The sequence below is a fragment of the Schistosoma haematobium genome, chromosome 3 (assembly GCF_000699445.3).
Source record: "Schistosoma haematobium chromosome 3, whole genome shotgun sequence".
In the NCBI taxonomy this organism is placed as follows: Eukaryota; Metazoa; Platyhelminthes; class Trematoda; order Strigeidida; family Schistosomatidae; genus Schistosoma; species Schistosoma haematobium.
In genome coordinates this window covers 13,592,253-13,614,687 of record NC_067198.1, presented here as the reverse complement: position 1 = coordinate 13,614,687, position 22,435 = coordinate 13,592,253, and the positions used below count along the sequence as shown (strand labels likewise).

The window sequence follows — 22,435 nt, the reverse complement described above, 5'->3', positions numbered from 1 at the left end:
TATTATGTAATATTCATAGGTATCATCTATAAAACTATTAACTGTGACAGTCAGAACCATTGGTTTAGTGATGACATAGTAAGTTGCACCAATGTATTGTCATTAACTATTTCCAATATATTAACCTATAAAAATTGTACGTTTTCGGTTAGACCGAACAGTTACATATGAGAATAAAGGCAAAAGTAATCTCAAGCAGATTTTCTTAATTTATTTGTCCCAAGAAATGAGCTTTGTTTCACGGCACAGAAGTGAATTCTAACTTGGTCAAATGAATATTTTTATCCAGAGACCTACCGTTTAAACATTTATCACTTGTGACTGATGCTTTAGGAAGTTGTTCCATATCATTTAGTGAAATATTGATTGCATGTGGAAAAATCTGTGATTCAGTCCAACTTCCAGGTACCAAAGTTTCCAGCTCAGAATTAGAATCTTCTGTGTATGCATTTCTAAGTTCATTACTTGGTAGAGCAAACATATTCGATTCTGAAAGTGAACTACTAGGGATTGTGCACGGACCAGAATTACGACTAGAGAAATTAAAACCTGTATTCGATGAAACAGAAAGACTTCCATGGATTGATGTAGAAAGCCCGTTATTTCCTTTAAAAATAAGGATGGAGTCTTGTGAATTCTGAGAAGGAACAGCGCTGACATCGACCAAATAATTTGGGTTTCCCTGTGTACTTTGTACGGCAGAACCGTTTGGATCCAAAGTTTGTACGTTTGAATTTTTTCGTTCTAGCGGTAGACCAAGAGAGTTATGTGAATCAACTGAGCTTTGTTGAGAAATCAATTCAGTTTTATTAAAGTAATTATTGGAACCTCGCATTAAAAGGTCAGTAACACCGAAGCCAATAGATTCCGTCCTGCAATTTTTTACCAAAAGATTATGAGAGATTAGAAAAGATGAACCATCTGCTCGAGATACAGTTGGTGTCAAAACAGACAGATCAGGCTCATGGATCTGAGTTACGGAACAGTCACCAGACACCCCATAGTTAGCCACTGGAGCTGATATATTCTAAAACAAGAATGCAGTAAAAAAAGTCCTATGACAAATAAATCGATAAACTATTGAGTCATTTGGTCAAAAACATCAAAACCCATACTTGGTTGATGCATAGAATCACATTTCAAAAAAATTTAATGAAAAATAAAATTATTTAGGCACCTGCTCTATTTAGTTAAATGAAATAATTACTGTTTTACTTAAACGAATGGTTTGCTAGATAGTTAAAACAGAACCTGATTAGATAGTACAATACTACATCATCAAAATAATGTACTGCCATTAATTATCTTAAAGACATTGTTCTGTACACATCATCTTGAAATTCTTGTCGACCATGGTAGATTGGTGAGTGAAATCTCTCGTGGTTTTCATTGACATGCTTCACGAGCAATGTCACTGAGGTGTTTGTTTGTCTGATAGAGGGTAAATATACTGAAAGCCGGTCCAATATTTACTAATTTACGGCTATGAAACATTATTTCAAGGTTGATTTTATGTATTTATCTGTTCAAATACATAAACATTGGTTTAAAAGAACACCAAAATATGCGTCACATAAAGTAGTCATGATTCGATTTGTGTGTGGGCTGTGATACTTCTCGAGCGCCCAAACCGAAACAGGTGGTTTTCTTAGGGGGCCACTCCCCTAGCCTTTGACCTAGAGGTCTAATCCACAAGGCAGTGGAGCAACATTATGGGATGCAGCATCATGATAGTCGGTGACCAACTATAGGTTTATACACCATTTATTCCCTAGCGATCCCGTAACATATGTGCACCATTGGTTTGGAATCAGTGTTTTCCAACTCTCCTTGGTGGGCCCTCCGTCATCCATTGAGGAAATACACGGATTGATACTATTTCATTACTGGGGTGAAGTATTGCTCGTAGATGACGGCATCACTAAGCGAGTAACGCACATCTTAAGCACAGAACAATAGATGTGGTAAACCAGTTGATGAAGTTGTAGACATTTATTGGCTAAAATAGTTGGAAAATTTGTGTACTCCCTCCTGTTGTATCCCGATGAGAATTATGAATGGTAACTCTTGAGAACTATTTATGGATCAATACGATACATATATTTTCATTGTACTATTGTTAAGTAGCTAAACTATACATATTCATGTTCCTCTTATTATAAGCTTTATTTTGACTCATAGACTATTATTATACGATTTACCACTCTTGAGTTATGCCCAGTCTATTAATTACAATCTCCCACATCCACAGTCACTTTTGGCTAGATCTTGTACAAATGTTTTTTTTCCATTTTATGGTACGATGTGGTCTGTTTGGTTTGTAATATAAATCTAGTATGTTTGATATACATGATTCATATCTCAGAGGCTGATTTTGGTGTTGTTGACTTAACAGGTAGGGCTAGGCAGGAAGAAGAACTGATAAAGACTCTAGACTGCTCATACGGGTTTGTGAGTCATTGGTTCTGTCGATAAATCACTGTTCTCTAACTGGTGGTATCATTACGCCATATATTAATAGGGCACAAGGCCACAAGTTATAACACCTTTTCCAGTCACTATTTACGGTATGCTATGCTGGTTAGCGTAGGAGTAAGTTTAAAAAAGAATGGTAGTTCTCAGTCTGATGCATGATGTCTGTCTAGTGACTTTCGGTTTAAGCTATTGTTGAGGATGTTGAATCCCAAAATACTACATTTAGAAAGAGATCAAGTCACACACTACTTTAAAGTGAACTCTTTTCGTTGACTTTCGATGCGTTTTTACCTGTATGAAACCAGTTTTCCTTATTTTCAATGAATCTTGATTAAATTGATTAATTAACTGTAATATCGCTTTCAGAGAAGACTACTCAGTTTAATAACTATTTGTAATTAATGATCATTAAGTCGATATACAAGTGAATAAACTTGAATGTAATTAAATCCTTCTGGGGTCTCCACTAATCTTCCTTACAAAACATCACCATATATTGCACAGGGGATTGTCGTTGTGCACTGTATTGTGTATTAGCCTTCCAGTCTATCCCCCCTCCGTATTAGAATTTTTAAATCGCTTTTAATTTATAAAACCGAACCCAAATCCAATTCACAACAACTATGTACGAGAGTGGGAACTTCCAGTTTAGAGTGTGGTTACTACATCCGGTGACTAGAGACATGAAGTATACGAATCAAAATCAGCTATGAAAGGTCTAGATGCATTAGTTCTTTTTCCCTATAGAATTCCCAGACAGCATTACTCGAAAATCTTCGGGTTGCAGTTTTACTTACTTATTTCTCGTTGCCTATATTTTTAACCACTGTTAGTGTTACTTCTAATTTTATGTCTTTATCTTTCATTTTGTTAATTCTTTTAAGTGGTGTTAAGGCGAAGTAGGGCAACTTAGACTGACACATTCCATATGCACTCAAAGACAGTAATCTAAGATTACCAATATATTTATTTGGTCCTGTCCTCAGAAAACCTGATAACCAAAAATATTATGTACCATACAAAATAAGTTTGTAGTTGAGACGGGTTATCTTTGGGCGCCAAAACCGAAACAAGTGGTTTTCCTAAGGGGCTACTCCTGAAGCCTTTGGCCCAACAGTCTAATCTACAAGCCAATAAGGATATCATCCTATAGTAAGCAGTGACCAGAAATAGGTCCATATAACATTGGTTCCCTTTGGAACATGAAGTTCGTGTACACCATTTGTTTGGAACCAAGGTTTTTCAATCCCTTTATGTGAACCCTTTGCATCCACTGAAGCTGTCTAAATACTTGTTACCTTCTCACTTTCGCAAATAAAAATATGTTATGTGCACTCACATACCCTTGTGTTTTCTAGCACAGAAGTTAGCTAGAAACTATTGCTTTCGAATCAAGAAACTCTGACTACCCATGGAATCAACTGTTGTTTTTGAGTAGTAGAAAAGGTGAATAACTACCAATTGAGGTCCATGAAATTATATTGACGTACTGTTGAAAGTAGACTGTACTACTCGAGATTGGTTTTAGTAGCATGGATGCATTCACTGTTAATCTTTGTCTAAAGCTTAAGTTTCACTGCTACTCAATAAGCTTAATTTCCTCAGTTTCATTTCTTACTTTGAACTATGTCCCATATGTTTAGCTTTCTACTAGCACTGACATTTCTATTCCAACTCTTGTTCTGATCCTTTAATCTCTTTTTCTAAGTGTGAAAACTTGAACCGGTATACACTTTAGCCAATCGGCACTGTTTATGAGGTAATTATTAATGACTTATTCAAAACCTTGAACATGCTAAAGAATTGTATTAAACTCAGAAAAAACCAACTATAACGTTCCTGAGTGTATAGTGCACTCGCTGTTTGCCAAACGCCAGAGATGTCCACAAGATACATGCATAACAACTGAAAATCAATATGTTAGGTCCTGTAACATTTCGGACTCCTAACAACATAACTCAAAGTTCACCTCAGATCTAAGAACTAAATACACACCCGTCATAGACTTCAAGGTTTAAAAAATTTAAAATCTTGCTTAGCTGATATGCGATGGTACAAAACCATTTTACGATTCTTCGGTTAACTAATTATCACGTAGTGAACAACAAAACAAACAACAACTATAACCAAAATTACCCATACTGAAAAAAACTAGCTTTTAAAGAAACTGATAAAAACTAAAATAACTTACATCCGCAACATTCAATGAATTAATCCTGGGGATGTCAACATTCTGTACTGTATTTATTGAATTAATGGATGAATGATCATTGTATGAATAACTAGGATGAGCGTAAGAATCTGGTAACCCTTTTGTATTTGTAAGAAGATTGGGGCCTTTTTCGACCTGAACTGACTTATTTGATGAATCGTTGAGGTGGATTAGATGTTTGTTGGATGAACTATCAAAGCAGTTTCCTGAATTGCTTAGAGCATTACAAAGTAAGGGAGACGAACACTTAGAAGTTTGCTGAAATGCACTAGTGTCCATGCAATCACTGGGCGAGTTCAAATTTTGACCAATGCTACTACCACGCAGTAAGGCATTTAAAAGAGCAGATTTGTTTGTATGATTGCCTTTTTCTTTATTCGATTCTACACGATAACCAAACGATTTTATGGGTTCAGCTATGTGACCTTTTGTGTGTATTGAACCTGTAGTTAATCCATAATTTGATTCCATGCTAACAGAATGGTTGCTGTTTTGGTGCTGACCAGCAACTCTGGATTGATGTTGGAAGTAGCGCTTCTGAGACACAGGAAACGATGGTCGATAAGGATGGGGACCATGGTAATCTGTTTCACTAACACTGTTATTTAAATAAGGTCCACACCCTTCACTACTGGTGGTAGCCAAATCCAAAAGACCAGATTCACGATTACCTGACAAAAATGATGAGCAGATTTGGGAAGACGAATCGACTACGCTAAGACGTTCAACAAGAGGTAGGTTACAACTTTGTTTGGCCTCTGGAAGAGGCGTAGTTGTGTTTGAGAATGTTGCTTCACACATATATTTGTTAAATGGGTAGTACGAGCTGGACCATGCATATTCACACGAATGTGCATCAGAAGAACTACATTGAAATATCGAATTGGGGTCAATAGACTGAAAAATATTACACGATATGTCGTCGCATGAACTTCTATCAGGTTGAAGTTGTTGCAAACCTGGTTGCATTATATCGGCGTTTCCCAAGATAGGTAAATCTCGTCGATTTGGAAATGTTATCGGTTGATCAAAAAACAAATCTAGATTCTCATCTATGTCCATCATTATTTCCTCCATAAGCTTTGAAGACGTATTCTTTGATAGGTCACTAAATTGATAAGGACATAGATCCGACCCTTCGAGTAGTTCATTGGCACATTGTATAATTTGTCTGTTTTGAGAACTGTATATCCTGTTCTTGGCAAATGCTCTCCAAAGGCGATACTCTTTACACAAGGTACTTACGCGCCTTTTCCAATATTTTCCTTCTAATATAACTGCCTTTAAAAAGAATATATTAGGAATTTTATAAAATTACTTCAGTTTTAGAATGATCTTCATATACAGGTGTCTGGAATTGAACAACAACTGGCTTTAATTTTTTGACATCTAAAAGTAAGTAAATAAACAGGAACTAACATTGCATGTGGTATTCTCTCCAAACTATGTTGTTGAGTCGGATTTTATTTTTTATTGCAAATCTTAGTCCACGAAATTTGTCCCATTTCGGGCTCGTCAGCTTTCCACTATAAGCGATCTCCAAATACTTGAAAAGAGAAGCTAGGTTCTCAAAAATCAGCCTGTTTTTATCCTTAACAGTTGACTGATTACTGTTATCTTTGGAACTGTATGTAGTGACGTTTTCAGTGAATACATTATTCGAATGTTCTGTCTCATCCTCAGAATCTTCAAGGATGCTAACCATAAAATGACCTGAATGAATTTCATGAGTTTTCAAATCCATAGCACATAAATAAAAACCTCAGGCGAGGTTAACCTTTGTTTACCCAATCCCAGCAACTCTAAGTGAATTGTTATGTCCAGTCGTTAATAAGTTTATGTTTAGAAAGTAGTCCCGTTGTCGTTGCTGCTGAAAAGAAGTGAAGAAAATAATGCGATAAGTCAGCGGCAAAATTCTAACAGACCAACATAAGAATCCAGAAATGCGAACAAAAGTGTATTGATGATTTACATTCCATGGTGAAGGCAAGTGTAGACAATTAGTGACGTACAAGAGAGAATTTAAGACACGGGTAACTAAAACAATAAAGATTTGAACGTCACTTAGCTTCCTTATTAGAAAACGATGTCCAAAACACTTTTTGGCCCCTGAAAAGTGTCGACCAGTCGCTTATGAGACTAATCGGCGAATAAAACGAGGTTATGGGTGCTGTTAATGGTCTGCCCCAGCAAAAGCCTAAATCAATAAAAGCGAGCACCAATAGGGGTGACTTATATACGAGCATGCGTCGAAAGGGTTAGAATCAAAAATAACTAGTGGTTCGTTTTAAAATGGCCCAATTAGGTAGTCAGTTCAGTTGCAAGCTACGAAAAATACAAAAATATCAAAGTAGATTACAATCATTGTATTAAAAGCACGATTGCACGTAAAATATCCGAGTATCTATTCATTTAAAATAGTGCAAAATATAGATGTAGTGAACCATATTCCAAGTTATATGGTTTACACCTGATTCGGATTGGATCAGAATACACAAAAAGTAAAAAGTATGGTGAATTTCTGATAGTGAACGACTATACATTCAGGAAAGAGAAAACGAATAATGACGAAAACATTTGGAGAGTACAGTGAGGTTTGGATCACGCCATCAAATGAAACCTGGATATTTTAAAAAGTATTTAGCAGAAGATAATCATGTTCCACATAAAGATAAAATAAATGTAGAGAACTAATCACTATGGTAAAAGGTCGAGCGGCCTCACGAACAGAATCGGCACATCAAATTGTAGCTACAGCACTATCTGGCTTAAAAGATGCAGTACCAGGTCTACTTTTAACGGGGATTCGGATGAGGTAGATAGTTTATTGTCTACAACACAACCATCAAGTGCTCTTACTAGATGAGAATTCATTGGATAAGCTAACTTGTTTGAATACAAAGTCGAAAATCCTCATTTGTATAATAGCCGACCAAGTAGACAAACGAATTTCGATCCCGACAACTCAATCTAGAATTATTGGAGGAATATGCCCAAACCTATTTTAATAGAAGATCCAAGTCCTCCCCACCTTTGTCTACTCAGAGACACGGAATTCATGGTATGAATTCAATACGGTTATTCCCTTGATTAACAATCCCAATGAATGACAAAAGTACAAATTCATGCGTTCAACTTAGGAGTCGATTACCGCGATTGATTACGAACATTCAGCTTTATTAGCATTTTGACAAGTACGTCTAAATGTATTACACAGTCGTTTGCATCAACTGAGCCTAATTATATGGCGAAGACTACAAGAGTCAGGAAACCTTCAACAACTTGACAACAGATAAAGACTTTGCTTTGTGCATCCATCAGTTGGCAACATAAGTTTTTGTGCCAGTGGCGGGTGTCGTAACTACATTTAACAATTTAGTCAGGTCACTGATTTACGTAGAGAATAAAAAGAAATCATGTTATTAACGAGTTGCTCTGAAGATACCTACACCAAATGACCTACAAAACGCGGAGGCCTCAGTGATCAAGTTTTCTGAGCTGTCCCGTAGAATCCCTACATTAACTTATGAAAGATCCTCCTAAGATAAATGCGATGACGAGGGGTATAGAGATTATATCCAGCCCACCTTAGAATACAAAAAATTATCGATACTCAGAAGGGACAATTTAGGTGAAATGAAAAACGAAGTTTGTCAAAGAGATCTAGTAACAGTAAGTTAAGCAAAAGGAAGTAGCTGTGAAAAGAGAACTGTATGTAGGAGACTACGAGAACAGATTGATGCTACAAGACTGAAACGAAATATATTGCAATTTGAATTTACACGTTTGGATATAAGACTTACAAAAATTTGCGGGACTATAATTTATGGACGAACCAATCAGATATAAGGAAACGGGTTTGACGTTGGCGCGAAATTCATTCGTCCATTTGCTTAAAAAGCGTTTATGGCATTTTAGCTTATGTCAGTTCGTGATGAAAAGCCTGAATCTAATTTTTAACCTTAACTATCAACTGTAAGTCATAATTCTAACTCCTCATACTAGTTTATAACCCTCATTTGGTCCTAGTTATTAGCTGGACATTCTCAAGGACACTTCAGTGTCACTCAAAGGTCGTCCATAAATTAGTCTCACCCAAAATTTACACAAAACATTTACGTCAATATCGAGCTATTAGGCAGTTCCCTCAACAAGCACTTCCGATTTTACACATTTTCTCAGTCAATGGGTTAGTAGAATTACTTAGTTGTGTAATTAGTACATATTACAGTGAGCAGCACTTCAGTGAGGGTGGATGAACATAATCCATATCCAACTTCAATTGACACGAAGTGATTGATAACTGTTATTAAACTCAAGGTACCCTTATAAAGAAAACGAGCGTGGTATGCTGGCTAACTCGCTGGTGATTGGGTGCCTACTGGTTTCAAAAACCATACTGCTCTGAGACAAACGTGCCCACTTAGATTTCAAAATACTTGAACTCACAAAGAACTGTCGGACTAACAGGAATTAGTAGAGTTGAGTGGTGGGAATATCCTTCATTAGACGTCTATGAAGACCTGAAACCATTAGGAGACAACAAGGAGCCAGTGCAAAGTTGTCTTTATATATCTTTGTGATGATACAACATAAACCAGCTGACAAGTGTAATTGTGTTTCGGTGCTGACTTACAGTCTCAGGTCCTCCGCGAATTATAGGGCTCGTAAGCTCTCTAAATTAGATCAAACACGTATATGAAGGATAGTTTGCCCAGAAAGCAAACGAATGATTCTCTCAGAGCTACGTTATTGAAACCAGATTTCATCACTGACAGTCATTTGACTGACCTAATAAAGTTAACTTATGTGAAGCTCAGACGATATAACGCCAAATTGGTAATGGGAAACACCAAGTATGAAGATGTAATGGGACGACATGGACTGACTAGGAGAAAATAACGAGAATGGTGACAGATTTGCAGATCATTTGACTGACCACATGAAGGTAACTTGTGTAAAGGATAGGCAATATAATGGCTAGCTTTAATATATGGGGGTTCTAAAAAATTTATGTTGTTTCTTCCAAAAAAAGCCAAAGGAAACGAAAATACCTGACAAACCGCGGAAACAACTGACCCGCTGGGCTTTCCGAAGACAAGGTCACAAGGTACAGAATAAAACTAATATCCAATATTTATGTACAAGTAAGTATCGGCTAAATAATCCCTAATACATTTGCCTTAGTGTGAAGGTATGGTTTTATGCATTCCGTTGCATCTAATAAGGCTCGTTCAACTGAAAGTATGCAGTGGTCATATATTTCAGTTTGGATAGGGCAGGAAGCTTGTTGGCCTTAGTTAGTCCTGGCAGTGATGGTCTCTCAGTTGATCCAACTTTCCTTTGGAAGGGTCGACGGATTGAACTTCAATCGCTTATTGAGGTAACGAATTCCATTCGTTAATGATTCAAAGGGAAAGTCGATAGTCAGCTGACAAGTAAGTTGTTTCGGGTGTGTGAACTTTTTCAGTGTCCTCGTAAATCCTGTGTTTTGGAAGACAAGAAAAATGAGGAAATACCATACGCAAATTTGCCATCGAGTAATTTGAAAAATGTGATCAAGTCACATCTAGTTATTATATACAACAACGGGAATAGATTTAGCTTCCCCAGTTGAGCATCATACGAAAGCTTTGCTTTTCCTGGAATCAGCTTATTTGCTGTTCACTGAGCACTTTCCGAAAACTCACTGTCTTTTTTAAGCAAGAGCTAGTCGCTTTTGTGCATTACTCAAGTTTAGGGCGCGCGAATACTGTATACAAAGTCAAAATCTTTTCAGCATCAACACTACTAAAGGCCCTACATATTGACCACACGTTTCTAAATCCTTTAGAGGTTATTGCACGGCAATGTATAGTAGTCTTTAAGTTTTGGTTAACGATGACTCCTAAGTCATTGTGTGTCTGGAAAACAGGGAGTTCAATGTTATTCATCATGTATGTATCTGTACCTTGATGACCAATATGCATCACAATACACTTGGAAGCATTTATCGGCAACTGCCAGGTTTGAGACCATTCAGGTAATTTCCCCAGGTCGTTTTGAAGTTCTAAGTTATGACCCTTACTTCTTATCGCTCTCCATATCTTGACATTGTCAGAATATAGCAAAACCGATGACGATGATGATAGGAGACGAGGAAGGTCATTTACATATAAGAGGAATAACACCGGCCCCCAAACTGTACCCCGAGACACTCTGCTAAGCACAGTTTCCCAGCTAGACAACATGGGGTTCACCAGTACACTTTGATGGAGCCCTAATAGGATGTCTTTTATCCACAGTAATAGATTGCCTCAAACTCCGACATGTCTTAACTTACATAACAGTCAGTCGCGAGAAACTTTTTCAAAATCTTTGCTGGAGTTAATGTAGGCTACGTCTTTAAGAGCGCACCAGCTCTCACGAACCACTAATAAGTTCGTGAGACAGGAACAACGTATCCTAAAACCATACTGCGCTTCCGAAAGCATCCGGTTTTCATCGAGATACTTAAGCAGCTCCTTCCGAATAATCTTTTCTAAAACTTTAACAACCACGCTAGTTAGATTAACGGGTTGGTAGTTCTCATGTTTATGTTTCGTACCTGTTTTAAAGACGGGACTTTCTATGGTGTTATTCCAGTCTTTTTGTGAACAACCCTGGGTTACGGATAGATCAAGGCATATACTTAAGGGATTCGCAACGACGTTAGCTAGTTCGAGTAACCTAGAATGCGTTTCATCGGGTCCTTGTTTAGCAGACCAAAGACATCGAGTCATTTAATTATCACATTGTCCAGTGAGCGGAGGAATATTTATGAACTAACAGGAAGGGTTTCCCTATGGTATATAGGTTTTTAAAGTAGCTTGACAATTCTTGAGCTCTTTCATAGTCATCCTCTACTAATAATGAAGCATTACTGTCTCCCTATAGTGCTGGAATACTTCCTCTTCTCTCAGTCCTTCGGTCTACACACGAATACAAGTGTTTAGGACATTATTTGGATTCTTTAGCAACTTCTTCCTCGTACAATCTTCTAGACTTATGGAGGGTCGAATATGTGTATTCCGAGCTTCTCGATATTGAGATTTCGTCTCAGCTGTATCCAGTAACCTAAATCTATCCTACATCCTTCTCCTCTTACGGAGGAGGGTGCGAACCTCACTGCCGAAACACGATGACGAGTTTCTCGGACCCCTTGGTGTAGTCCAAGGGATATGGGGTACGGTAACTCTTAAGTATAAACCTCGAAATACATACCAAGCTGTTTCAATTGGGGACCCCAGATCCACTGTCCAATGTACTCACGATGCTGAGTGCATAGTATCTTGTATGTTTGCTTCCCAGATGTTAGGTCTGGGTTGAGCTCATGCGTCCTCGTTTTTGACGACTATATAGAAGTACAAGTCTAGAACTGCATGATCACTTTTACCTGGAGGTGGCATGTATTTGAGGTTCGTGACGTCATCCTCACAATGGGTCAATATGAGATCTAGTAAGAGTGATTCAGACTCCAGGTCGCACCTATTCGCTTCTTTTATATGTTGTACTAGGGCACATATGATGACCGCATCGACTAGTTCCTTCTCGAAGGAATTTTCTGATAGTTCAGTTCTCAGATTTGTCCAATTTACCGTGGGTGTATTAAAGTCTCCTAGGATTATACACCGACCACTTTGTGACTAAGTATTGAGATTATCTAGCAAGACCTCGTTTACCTTACAGCTTGGACTGAGGTAGACCAAACCAATGAGCAGCTTTTGTCCCTTGCATTTCAAGCGGCAACTAACTATTGTACACGTCCCACTCTCATAGGATATAAAGTCGATAATGACAAATGGGATGGTATTCCAAATGAACAGACCTACTCCCCTTCCTTCACACATCTGGATTCTGTCGGCTCTTACCAACGTAAAACCTTCAAAATCAAGTTTTATACTGTCTATAGGCCGCGTCAGCCAAGTTTCTGTGACTGCAGTTACATCTGGCTTGTTAGAGTCAATCTGTACACCTGATCCCGACCTCTTATTGGGCAAGCTACAGGTATTTGTGTAACAGATCCGAAGCCTATTTAAATGGCTTTTTGCTGCATCCAGAGTAGCTTCGGTATCCTTTCCTGTCGAGGCTTTACAATTCGAGAACTTGCAATTTTTAGGTCTTTTGGCGGGCGTCTAACCTAAGTTTCAGTTCTTTTTCGGATTCCTGTCTTTTTACTTGATCTGCGAGCGGTAAGGCTTTACGGATGAAAACTCCCAAAGATTTAGTTTATGTCCATTCTATAAAATTAAGCCCTGTTCATTAGGGGGTTTAAATACTACTTTAAGCATCCTGGTTTGATTTTATTTCAAGTTCGTTTGGTTTCCTAGTCTACACACTTTTATCAAAGTGAATCTGGAGACATGTTGAGGCATAAGCTGGTTTAACAAGCGTTTTATCAACTCAATCACATACTAAAAACGAGTTATTGCTTCTGAGCTTTCGATTTCCTTGATTCTATAAAAGATAACTGACCGTTTGAAAGCTGCAGGCATTAAACTTCATGGTACCAGCCTTTGCAATCGTCGCACTGCATGCCGCTTTCAAATTATTCTGATGGTCCGAATGGCTCAGAACGGAATGGAAGAAGCATTCGCTTGACGGGCCTCCGTATCTAATAACAGTGGATCACCGATGCCACCAGGTAGGAACCTTGGCGTATTTAACAATAAAAGAGAATAAATATTAGTTAATGGCAACAAGTCGTTAAGGATATGTCAAGCCTTCCCTTGAACGACTCCTGTGAAGTCGCTTGGACTACCTCAGTTAGGAGTGGATTTCGGCACTTGACTACCTATAAGGAGTAGAAAGTGTCCCTAAATAGTCAACACTTTGTCTAGAACAATAAATAAAGTTACAATCTATGGACATTTTATTCGTATTCACCTCAAACACATCCTGCAAGTTAAATTTCAACCCTATATGAATTTTCATAGGAACAGTTTAAATGACTGATTTCAAAAATGTTGTGTATATCATTTTATCTTCATAATTGACAAATTTGACCGAGCTTGTTCTCATTGTTTTCATGTTAAGGTAGATGTCTTTTTAAATATGATACAAGTATTTGGAGTTTGGTAACACCTTAACCAGTAACACATTTCATAATCGAAACATACCAACCCAGTGAAATCAGAAGCCAGAAGCGAAGAGGTTGGAAGATATATTTGATAGGCTATCGACATGTCGAGAAGTGACTAATCTAGGGAGTTGAAGGAGAAGAGAAGCACGGTGTACTCACACGTGATCTGGTGTGGTCAGTATCAAGTGTCGAAGACTTACAGAGCTATTGATTTTAGGGGATTTATTTACCTCTATATATATCCACTGATTATTGTTTCCAATTTCATTGTAGCAGTAAATAAATCCCCAAAATAAATAGCACTAAGTTTTCGACATTGGATGCCGACCATATGTTTTAGTGGACTCATCTAGCTGAAGGCGCTCGGTCAGGCATCCGCACCAGATCACGTGTGGTAATGCCGTGCTCAACATCAACCGCAATCGCTAGCCAGATTAGATCAGAGAATTCCGATATATTGGTTATCGCCAAATACACTCTTCCGATCTCCTCGACTCTGTCTTTTGATTTCTCTGGGTGGGAACGAAATATATTAGGTGTTATTGGTAGAAGCGTTGTCAAACACTGAATACCTGTGACATCCTCATCATCATGAATACTGCCTTTATTGATTCCGCCTGTAATCCTTCTAGAATTACCTTCGGTCCTAAGCCTGGATAACTAAGGAGAGCTGGACATTGGGACAGCAACACCATCTCGTAGAAAAAAGCATTGCTAAATGAACACTAACCAGAATAAACAAATTAAACATGCTGGTTTCCAAAACCATACTGCTCTGAGACAAACGTGCCCACTTAGATTTCAAAATACTTGAACTCACAAAGAACTGTCGGACTAACAGGAATTAGTAGAGTTGAGTGGTGGGAATATCCTTCATTAGACGTCTATGAAGACCTGAAACCATTAGGAGACAACAAGGAGCCAGTGCAAAGTTGTCTTTATATATCTTTGTGATGATACAACATAAACCAGCTGACAAGTGTAATTGTGTTTCGGTGCTGACTTACAGTCTCAGGTCCTCCGCGAATTATAGGGCTCGTAAGCTCTCTAAATTAGATCAAACACGTATATGAAGGATAGTTTGCCCAGAAAGCAAACGAATGATTCTCTCAGAGCTACGTTATTGAAACCAGATTTCATCACTGACAGTCATTTGACTGACCTAATAAAGTTAACTTATGTGAAGCTCAGACGATATAACGCCAAATTGGTAATGGGAAACACCAAGTATGAAGATGTAATGGGACGACATGGACTGACTAGGAGAAAATAACGAGAATGGTGACAGATTTGCAGATTTATGTGCATTCAACAAATTGGTTATAGGTTGCACAATATTACCCCACAAAATCATACACAAAGCTAGATAGATCTCACCTGACCACAACACTGAGAACCAGATAGATCGTATTTACATCACCAAATAATTCATAAGGTCAACGGAAGTCGTGAGAACAAGGAGAGGAGCTGATGCAGCTTCGGATCACCACCTCGTGGTTGCCAAGATTGAACTGAAGCTAAAGAAGCATTAGACAACTGAATAAACAGCATTACGAAGGTTCAATACAATCTTCCTTCGAGATACTCACAAGTTCGACCAATTCAACATAGTTCTAAACAACAGGTTCCAAGCATTTCGAGATCTATTCAAAAAAGCGGAAACTACCATGGAGAACAAGTGGAAAGGGATCAAAGAAACACTAACTTCAAAGTGTCAAGAGGTTCTAGGTCTCAACAAGCATCACGATAAGGAATGGATCTCTGTCGAAATCCTGAACAAGACCCAAGAAAAGAAGAACAAGATACTAGCGATTAAAAACAGTCGAACAAGAACAGAGAAAGTCAAGTCACAAACTGAATACACTGAAGCGAACAAACGAGTGAAAAGCAAAATTAGAGTCAACAAATAGAGATACGTGGAAGACCTAGCAACGACAGTGGAAAAAGCTGAAAGAGAAGGAAATATGAGACAACTTTGTGACACAATGAAGAACCTAGTAGGGAAAAACAGTAAGCTACAGTAATCAGTCAAAAACAGAGAATGAAAGTCAATCACTGAGATTCAATGAGAGGAACAGATGGGTAGAACACTTTGAGGAACCCTTAAATAAAACAGCCCCATTAAGCCCAAGGGACATAGAAACAGCACACACAGACATACCTATAGCTTTCAGTCCAACGACGATCGAAGTAATCAGGATAGCCATCAGACAAATCAAGAGTGGGAAGACAGTAGGATTTGACAATATACCAACTGAAGCACTGTAGTCAGACATAGAAGCAGATGCAAGCATGCTCCACGATCTGTTTAAGAAGATTTAGGAGGAGGAACAAGTGCCACCGAATGACTAGAAAGAAGGATGTAGTGTCAGTTGTTATGTTACGCCCACACAGATTATTCTAGCTTCCGAACAGTCAAATTTATTCATTCCTCGTAAGCCATCACATGTCTGTAGCTTATTTTTATCTGACTACAAATATTGATTAACGCTTGATGAAGTTGAATTTGCTCACACGCCTTCTTCACTGGACGTCATTTCGCTTCTCCGATCGTTTGGCTGGATCAACGACTGTATGAAATACACGTATTCGAAATCCACTCTTTTATTCGACTTACTTAATTCCTTTATTCGCCAACGCCAGTCGAGTCAATAATTATATACGGAGATTGATGATTTGTTTATTTCGATAACAAGCAATCATACGATTTTACTGGAGTCAGATATAGGGCCACTAAATTGGTAGCAAAATAACAGGCTACTAATAAGATATGTCATCAAGATACCAAAGAAACGGGATCTCAGCAAATATGAGAACTACAGAGGCATCACACCATCGTCGGTAACGGGAAACGTTTTCAGCATAATTTTGCTGAACCGGATGAAAGATTCAGTTGACGTCCAATTTCGAGATCAACAGGCTGGACTCCATAAGGATCAACCGTGCACAGATTGAATCACGAGACTACAGATCATCGTTGAGCAATCAATTGAATGGATGTGTCATTATACATCAACTTCCTTGACTATAAGAAAACGTTTAACCTCGTGGGTAGGAGAACATTATGGAACCTTCAGGAAAGGATGCTGGGGGTGGATAGTACATACATTGCAGAAATCACTAAACTGCATCACGAGGCAATACAAAACTTGGAATCCTGAACGGAATATGAAAAGAGGAGGACCAAACTATACACTGCGTCGGGAATCGGAAGCAGACATGAGAAGCATGAATAGCAACTGGTGTAGCGTGGCGTCGAGTTGAGGTAAACTATGAACACCGCTACAGAGAAACACGTGCCAGAATAGATCAGAAGGCGAAGGTTGGACGTAACCAAATAAATCCATAAAATCCCCGAGAAGCCAAATATCAGAAGACAGTTAATGGACCAAATCGAGATGTATTCGCTGGCGATCTCGTGGCATCGAAAGGATACCGAGATCGTGCCAGAATACAAGCTTGGTTACAGAACGTAACCGAATTCGCGCGAAGTTACAATCAAAGTGTGTGTATAAGAATGGAAGCACAATATATCTGTCATTAGCACAGTCAAACAAAGGCACACTAAAACAAGCACTGGTACAGTTGGTTATAATAATAATTGTTTTTATTAAACCAGTCGTGTTCTCGTGATAAATGTGAGTGAGTACACTGGAAACAAATGAGAAGGATTGTCCAGGATATAGTTCGGTGGAGAATGCTGATGGGAGTTCTTTGATTCTCCACGAGTGGTAACAGAATTAAACTAGTAAGCACTGTCTTTATTAGGTTTTATGATAAGTACGTCAGGACACATTATTTTTTGTAGTATTTGGTTACTTCGGTATGATTATTAGTGTTCTTTCTTGGTGTAAACAAAATAATAGGATGAATAATTTTGTTCCGGCCATCATAATCCAGGTGAAACGTCCACACGAATATCAAAGGACTCTTGTAACCTAGTCAACATTCAGCAAATGTTCATTAAGCTAAACCTCATAGTGGTTTTTACTTTAGTAATCAGCCACATATCTTTTAGTGTTTTTCTAGCCTTTGAAAGATATGCTTATCACGTGAAAGTACGTTGTTGTTTGTTAAGAGAATATGAAAATAAACGTGTATGCAATAAACTGGGAAAGAGAAAGACCAAAAAAGTAAGGACTGATGGCAGTAAATACATAGTTATGCTATCAGACTAGGCAGTAAAGAATTTTTAACTTGTTAATGAAAAACCGACTAATGGATTATTCACGTAAAAACATGACACCGTAGAAAATGGTCCTACTTAAAGTTAGAACTCACTACATTATTTGAAAGTGTTGTAGCGTGGAGTCGAGTCACGGTTGACTATGAACACCACTACAAGAAGACTAAGTGCCAGTTAACCGATAAGATCCACCGTGGGCCAAATATCAGAAGGCAGTTGATGGCTATAGTCGAGTTGTATTTGTTGGCGACCTCGTGGTGTCGAAAGGATACCGAGATCGTGCCAAAGGAGTACAAGCGTGGTCACCGAGCGTAACCGAACCCGTGCAAAGTCACAATCGAAAGATAATGGAGCAGTAATATGACTGTCTTTAGCACAGTTAAACAAACGAGCACAATAAAACAATCACTGGTACAATTGGTTATAGTAATGATTGTCTCCATTAAATCAATCGCATTCTCTTGGTAAAAATAGGTCACTACATTGTAATGAATAAATTTTTCTTGTCTTGATAGTGGGAAGTTTATCTGTTTACTGCGTTACATATACATTAAGTAAAGTAGATAATCACTTTGTAGGGAGCTGGTTAGTTTAATGTTTTTAATCACAAAATAACTTACATTAGTTTAAAAACAGTTCTAGATAAAGATGAAGCGAATATTTATCTTGTGTTTAGCGAAATTCCTTATACAGTGCAGACCCAAAGGTTAATGTAAAAACAAAATAATTATCTTTACATCTATCGGCAAATACTTCTTAATACTTAAATATCTGAAGGAGTTTTGTGGATATTTTAGAAATTTCAATAGTTGAAATCATGAGTCAATTGAAGCTAGACCACCATGGAAAACTTAGAAGCAATGGACGGCCGTTCCGTCCTAGTATGGGACTACTCAGTAGTGCGTATCCACGATCCCGCACCCCGCGAGATTCGAACACAGGACCTATCCGTCTCGCGTGCGGGCACTTAACCAATAGACCACTGAGCTGGCCGGCATCCAACGGTGTTAATGTCCAACTTCAACCAATCCACGAAATTGCTCCACCGTATACCATTTTTTTCAATGAGCTGATATCTCACAACAGACCTGGTTGAATTCCACTGGTCACGGCTTCGCACTAGAACTCTAGGAAAATGCATCTTGAAGTCAGTCACCAGTGGGCAGATGATTATTATCAGAAGGGGTTTTTCGTGGTGGACTAGCTTCAACTGACTCATGATTTCAACCAGTGAAACTTAAATATCTGTTTAATAAATTTTGTCATCACAGTAGTACTTAATTCACACTCTTTTTTAACAGAAGTAATTTCCGTTTGTATACATCTCTGTACAACAAAATAGAGAACAATTCAAGGATATTTCATGTGTAGTTAGTATTTAAAAATATATAAAAGATATTGATTTGTGCAATATGTATGATTTAGTAAATACAATCCCCTTCATAGAAACTAACTCTAAAAAAAGAAATGTTTAGATCATTTTTTTCACATTGAATGGCAGGTTACGACTGTTACAATATATATATACAATAACAATACACTATAGCATGCACTATGATAATATTGGAAATAAAATTCAAATCCTCCCATGTTGAAATAACTACTACAAACTTTTGAGTGGCTTCAACAATTTGTTTAAGGTGTTATTCTCAATAAAGCCAAGCTAAATAAGTAAACAAAAAACGATTCACTCAGGATGTTTCTAATGATCGATGTAATACTTAAATTTTAGGCCACCATCCAAAATTGGGAAGCGCTGGACGGCCGTTTCGTTCTAGTACAGGGCTCCTCAGCGGCGGGCACTCACGATCCCGCACACGAACTCGAACTCAACACTTTCGGTCTCGAGTAAATGCTTAACCTCAAGGCCACTGAACCGGAATTCAAAGATGTTAATGCCTAACCTAACCAGCCTACGATACTGTGATTGGTTGAGGTTGGACATGATTCATGTTCTCAATAGAAACTCAAAAATCTTAAATGTCAGTATACTGGATATCTGTGAAGCAATTTATAACAATGCTAATTACTATTGATGATCTGGTTGTTTGTTATTACAGAAAACACCGATACTTGTTATTTATTTAGTTGAACAAAGCTGCTAGATTTTCTTGTGTATCAACCACTGATCCATAACTGAATAACGTGACATCAAAATATATAGTCAGCAAATAAATGTGGATATATTCAGTGAATAGTAGTTAACATTATTCAATCAATAATTTAGTGTGCATATAATTTACAAAATCAATAAGTTAACTATCTTAGCTAACAGATCTAACTCATCAGTGAATTATATATTTATTTCCGTTTTAACAGCAACAAATACAATTGACCTACCACACTGCGAATACAGAATATCTGCCATCAGTCAAGCCCTTCAAGATGGTTGAAAACGGAAAGGAATTGGATTTAATAGGTTTTAACTTTCATAGTCATTCACAAATACCCTGGTATGGTCGAGGGTTGGGAGATTTCTCTGTCCCGCTTTAAATACGTTGATATGACCACAGGTAAACAATCACTCCCGGAGAAGTCTTACTCACTATCTTCTCACGGCGGGATGTGTTCTACAAAATTATGAGAACGAAAAGCGAATGTCCGGCGGCTAAATCGGGGTGGTGGATACAGAAGATCCACCTAAGGGAGTAAGAAAATCATGATTACAAACCAATGGTACACATGGGCTCCTGAATCCTGAAGAACAAATGTCTTATGAACCGATTCTTCGTCGCCAGCTACCACAGGACTCCATCTACTATTGCTGACCTATCGTATTGTGGATTCGACCTATAAGTCAAAGGCTCACAGAGTGGTCTCCTTAGAAAACCACCTGCTTCGGTTTGAGGGCCAGGACAGTATCCCATCACGCACACAAACTAACTGACTTCTGTTTGGTGCATATAAATTTGGTGCTCCTTTGTACCAATGTTTATTTATGTAAGTCTATTAGTGTTGCTGAATCTAAACGAAAACTACTCACGAATCCTTATTGATTATGGATCGATTCGTACAAAAAACAAACACCAAAATATCATCACACTTCCTCATGAATTGTTCCCAAGTTCTCCCTTCAAGCATATCTAACTTTTTATAATACCCTTATAACTTTTCATACTAGTTAGTAACCAAAACTCTGATAATTCACCGTTCGTTTGTTTGTGTGAAATCAAGTATCAAAGACGAAGATATGTCAGAAAGCGTTTTTGTAGGAACACAATTTAAAGATGGATCTCAAACAAACATCCATCTTTGTTATCAGTATCAAAAATCGAAGCGTACATAGAACGGGACATCTACAATTTATATAGAAAAAAATGGAACAAAATATTTATGCTTACAAGTTGCTATTTGTCATGATCATTTATTTATCAAAAGTTATCGAAAGTTACTGATCGCCAAAAATGTAATATTTAAGTATCGGACTTCATAATCTCTTTCGGCTTTATAACTAATAGGAATCTTATTCTGATCACTTGTTAGCAGTCTGATTCATTTTTATCATTTTTAAAATCTAATTAGAAGGTAAATTAATGGTTTACAACAAAATGAAATTTGAAAATTCACTTTTATATAATCGCTAAGACGAATGTAATTATCTACGTGACATTTATGACCTAACAAACAAAAGCCGATTAAATTAGCAATTCGTAGTTTCATCTTTTTAAGGCATCTACTTAGACATACATGATTCAGTCTCAAAGTATATATATACATACCCTAAAAGAGACTAATTTTACATTGGCCTCCAGAAGAAGTAGATCGAATAAAGAGCGTCATTGTATACAAAGCACTCATCATTTCAAATAAACACCACAGTTGGATTATTAATCGAAGTCATCGTTGCATTAGATAATTTGCACCCAAAACTGTGATTGTATTATTTAGTTACTAATTCGGATAATGAAATGAATTTCAGTGAAATAGGATACGCTTAGTGCATGAGAATGTATTGTTCAGCTAACACACTTTAAAAATTTATAAACTCCAAACCCCTGTAATGCAGAGTATTGTCACGTATTTATTCACTTATTACTCGAAAAACTTCATAGATTGAGTTCGATCAGCATTGAGGGGTAAATAAGAATAAAGTTGGTCAATATTCAGAGGTTAATCAGTGTAATTATCTCATTCCTACAGGTCAGTAGCTGTACAAAGAGCTCAGTGGTAAAGTTTCAGATTATAAAAATGGCTGGTTCCTAAATCACATGGAGAGCATTAGATACCTCACTACTTTCGTTAAGCTGATGATGTAAACAGAGAAATAAAGAAACTATAACGAACAACGGAAGCTATTTTTGGGGACATTATTTCACTTAATTCATTTAGTTTTGTCCGTAGGTTATTTTATAAACTATAAGCTTTCTTTTGATTCATGATTCACTGCAAGACCCTTTTCTGTTCCGAAGATATTTTAATTTAAAGGTAACCTCTCGTACTTAATTTTTCTACCCTAACACCT

At 37.6% G+C, this 22,435-nt stretch overlaps 1 protein-coding gene across 2 annotated transcripts in view; it reads right to left on the bottom strand.

The window, feature by feature from the left end:
* Nucleotides 1-9,781, bottom strand: part of MS3_00005047 (uncharacterized protein) — a gene marked incomplete at its 5' end in the record, with an annotated part of 37,363 nt that extends 27,582 nt beyond the window's left edge. The window contains 5 exons of one of the 2 annotated variants that reach the window (XM_051213063.1): nucleotides 298-1,027; nucleotides 4,667-5,968; nucleotides 6,006-6,076; nucleotides 6,107-6,557; nucleotides 9,742-9,781. In XM_051213063.1, the coding sequence (XP_051069002.1) occupies nucleotides 298-1,027; nucleotides 4,667-5,968; nucleotides 6,006-6,076; nucleotides 6,107-6,431 (2,428 nt within the window). Of the gene's footprint in view, nucleotides 1-297; nucleotides 1,028-4,666; nucleotides 5,969-6,005; nucleotides 6,077-6,106; nucleotides 6,558-9,741 lie in introns of those variants that run through there. The other variant, XM_035733356.2, reaches the window with a different exon arrangement.
* Between the last annotated feature and the right edge of the window lie 12,654 nt (nucleotides 9,782-22,435).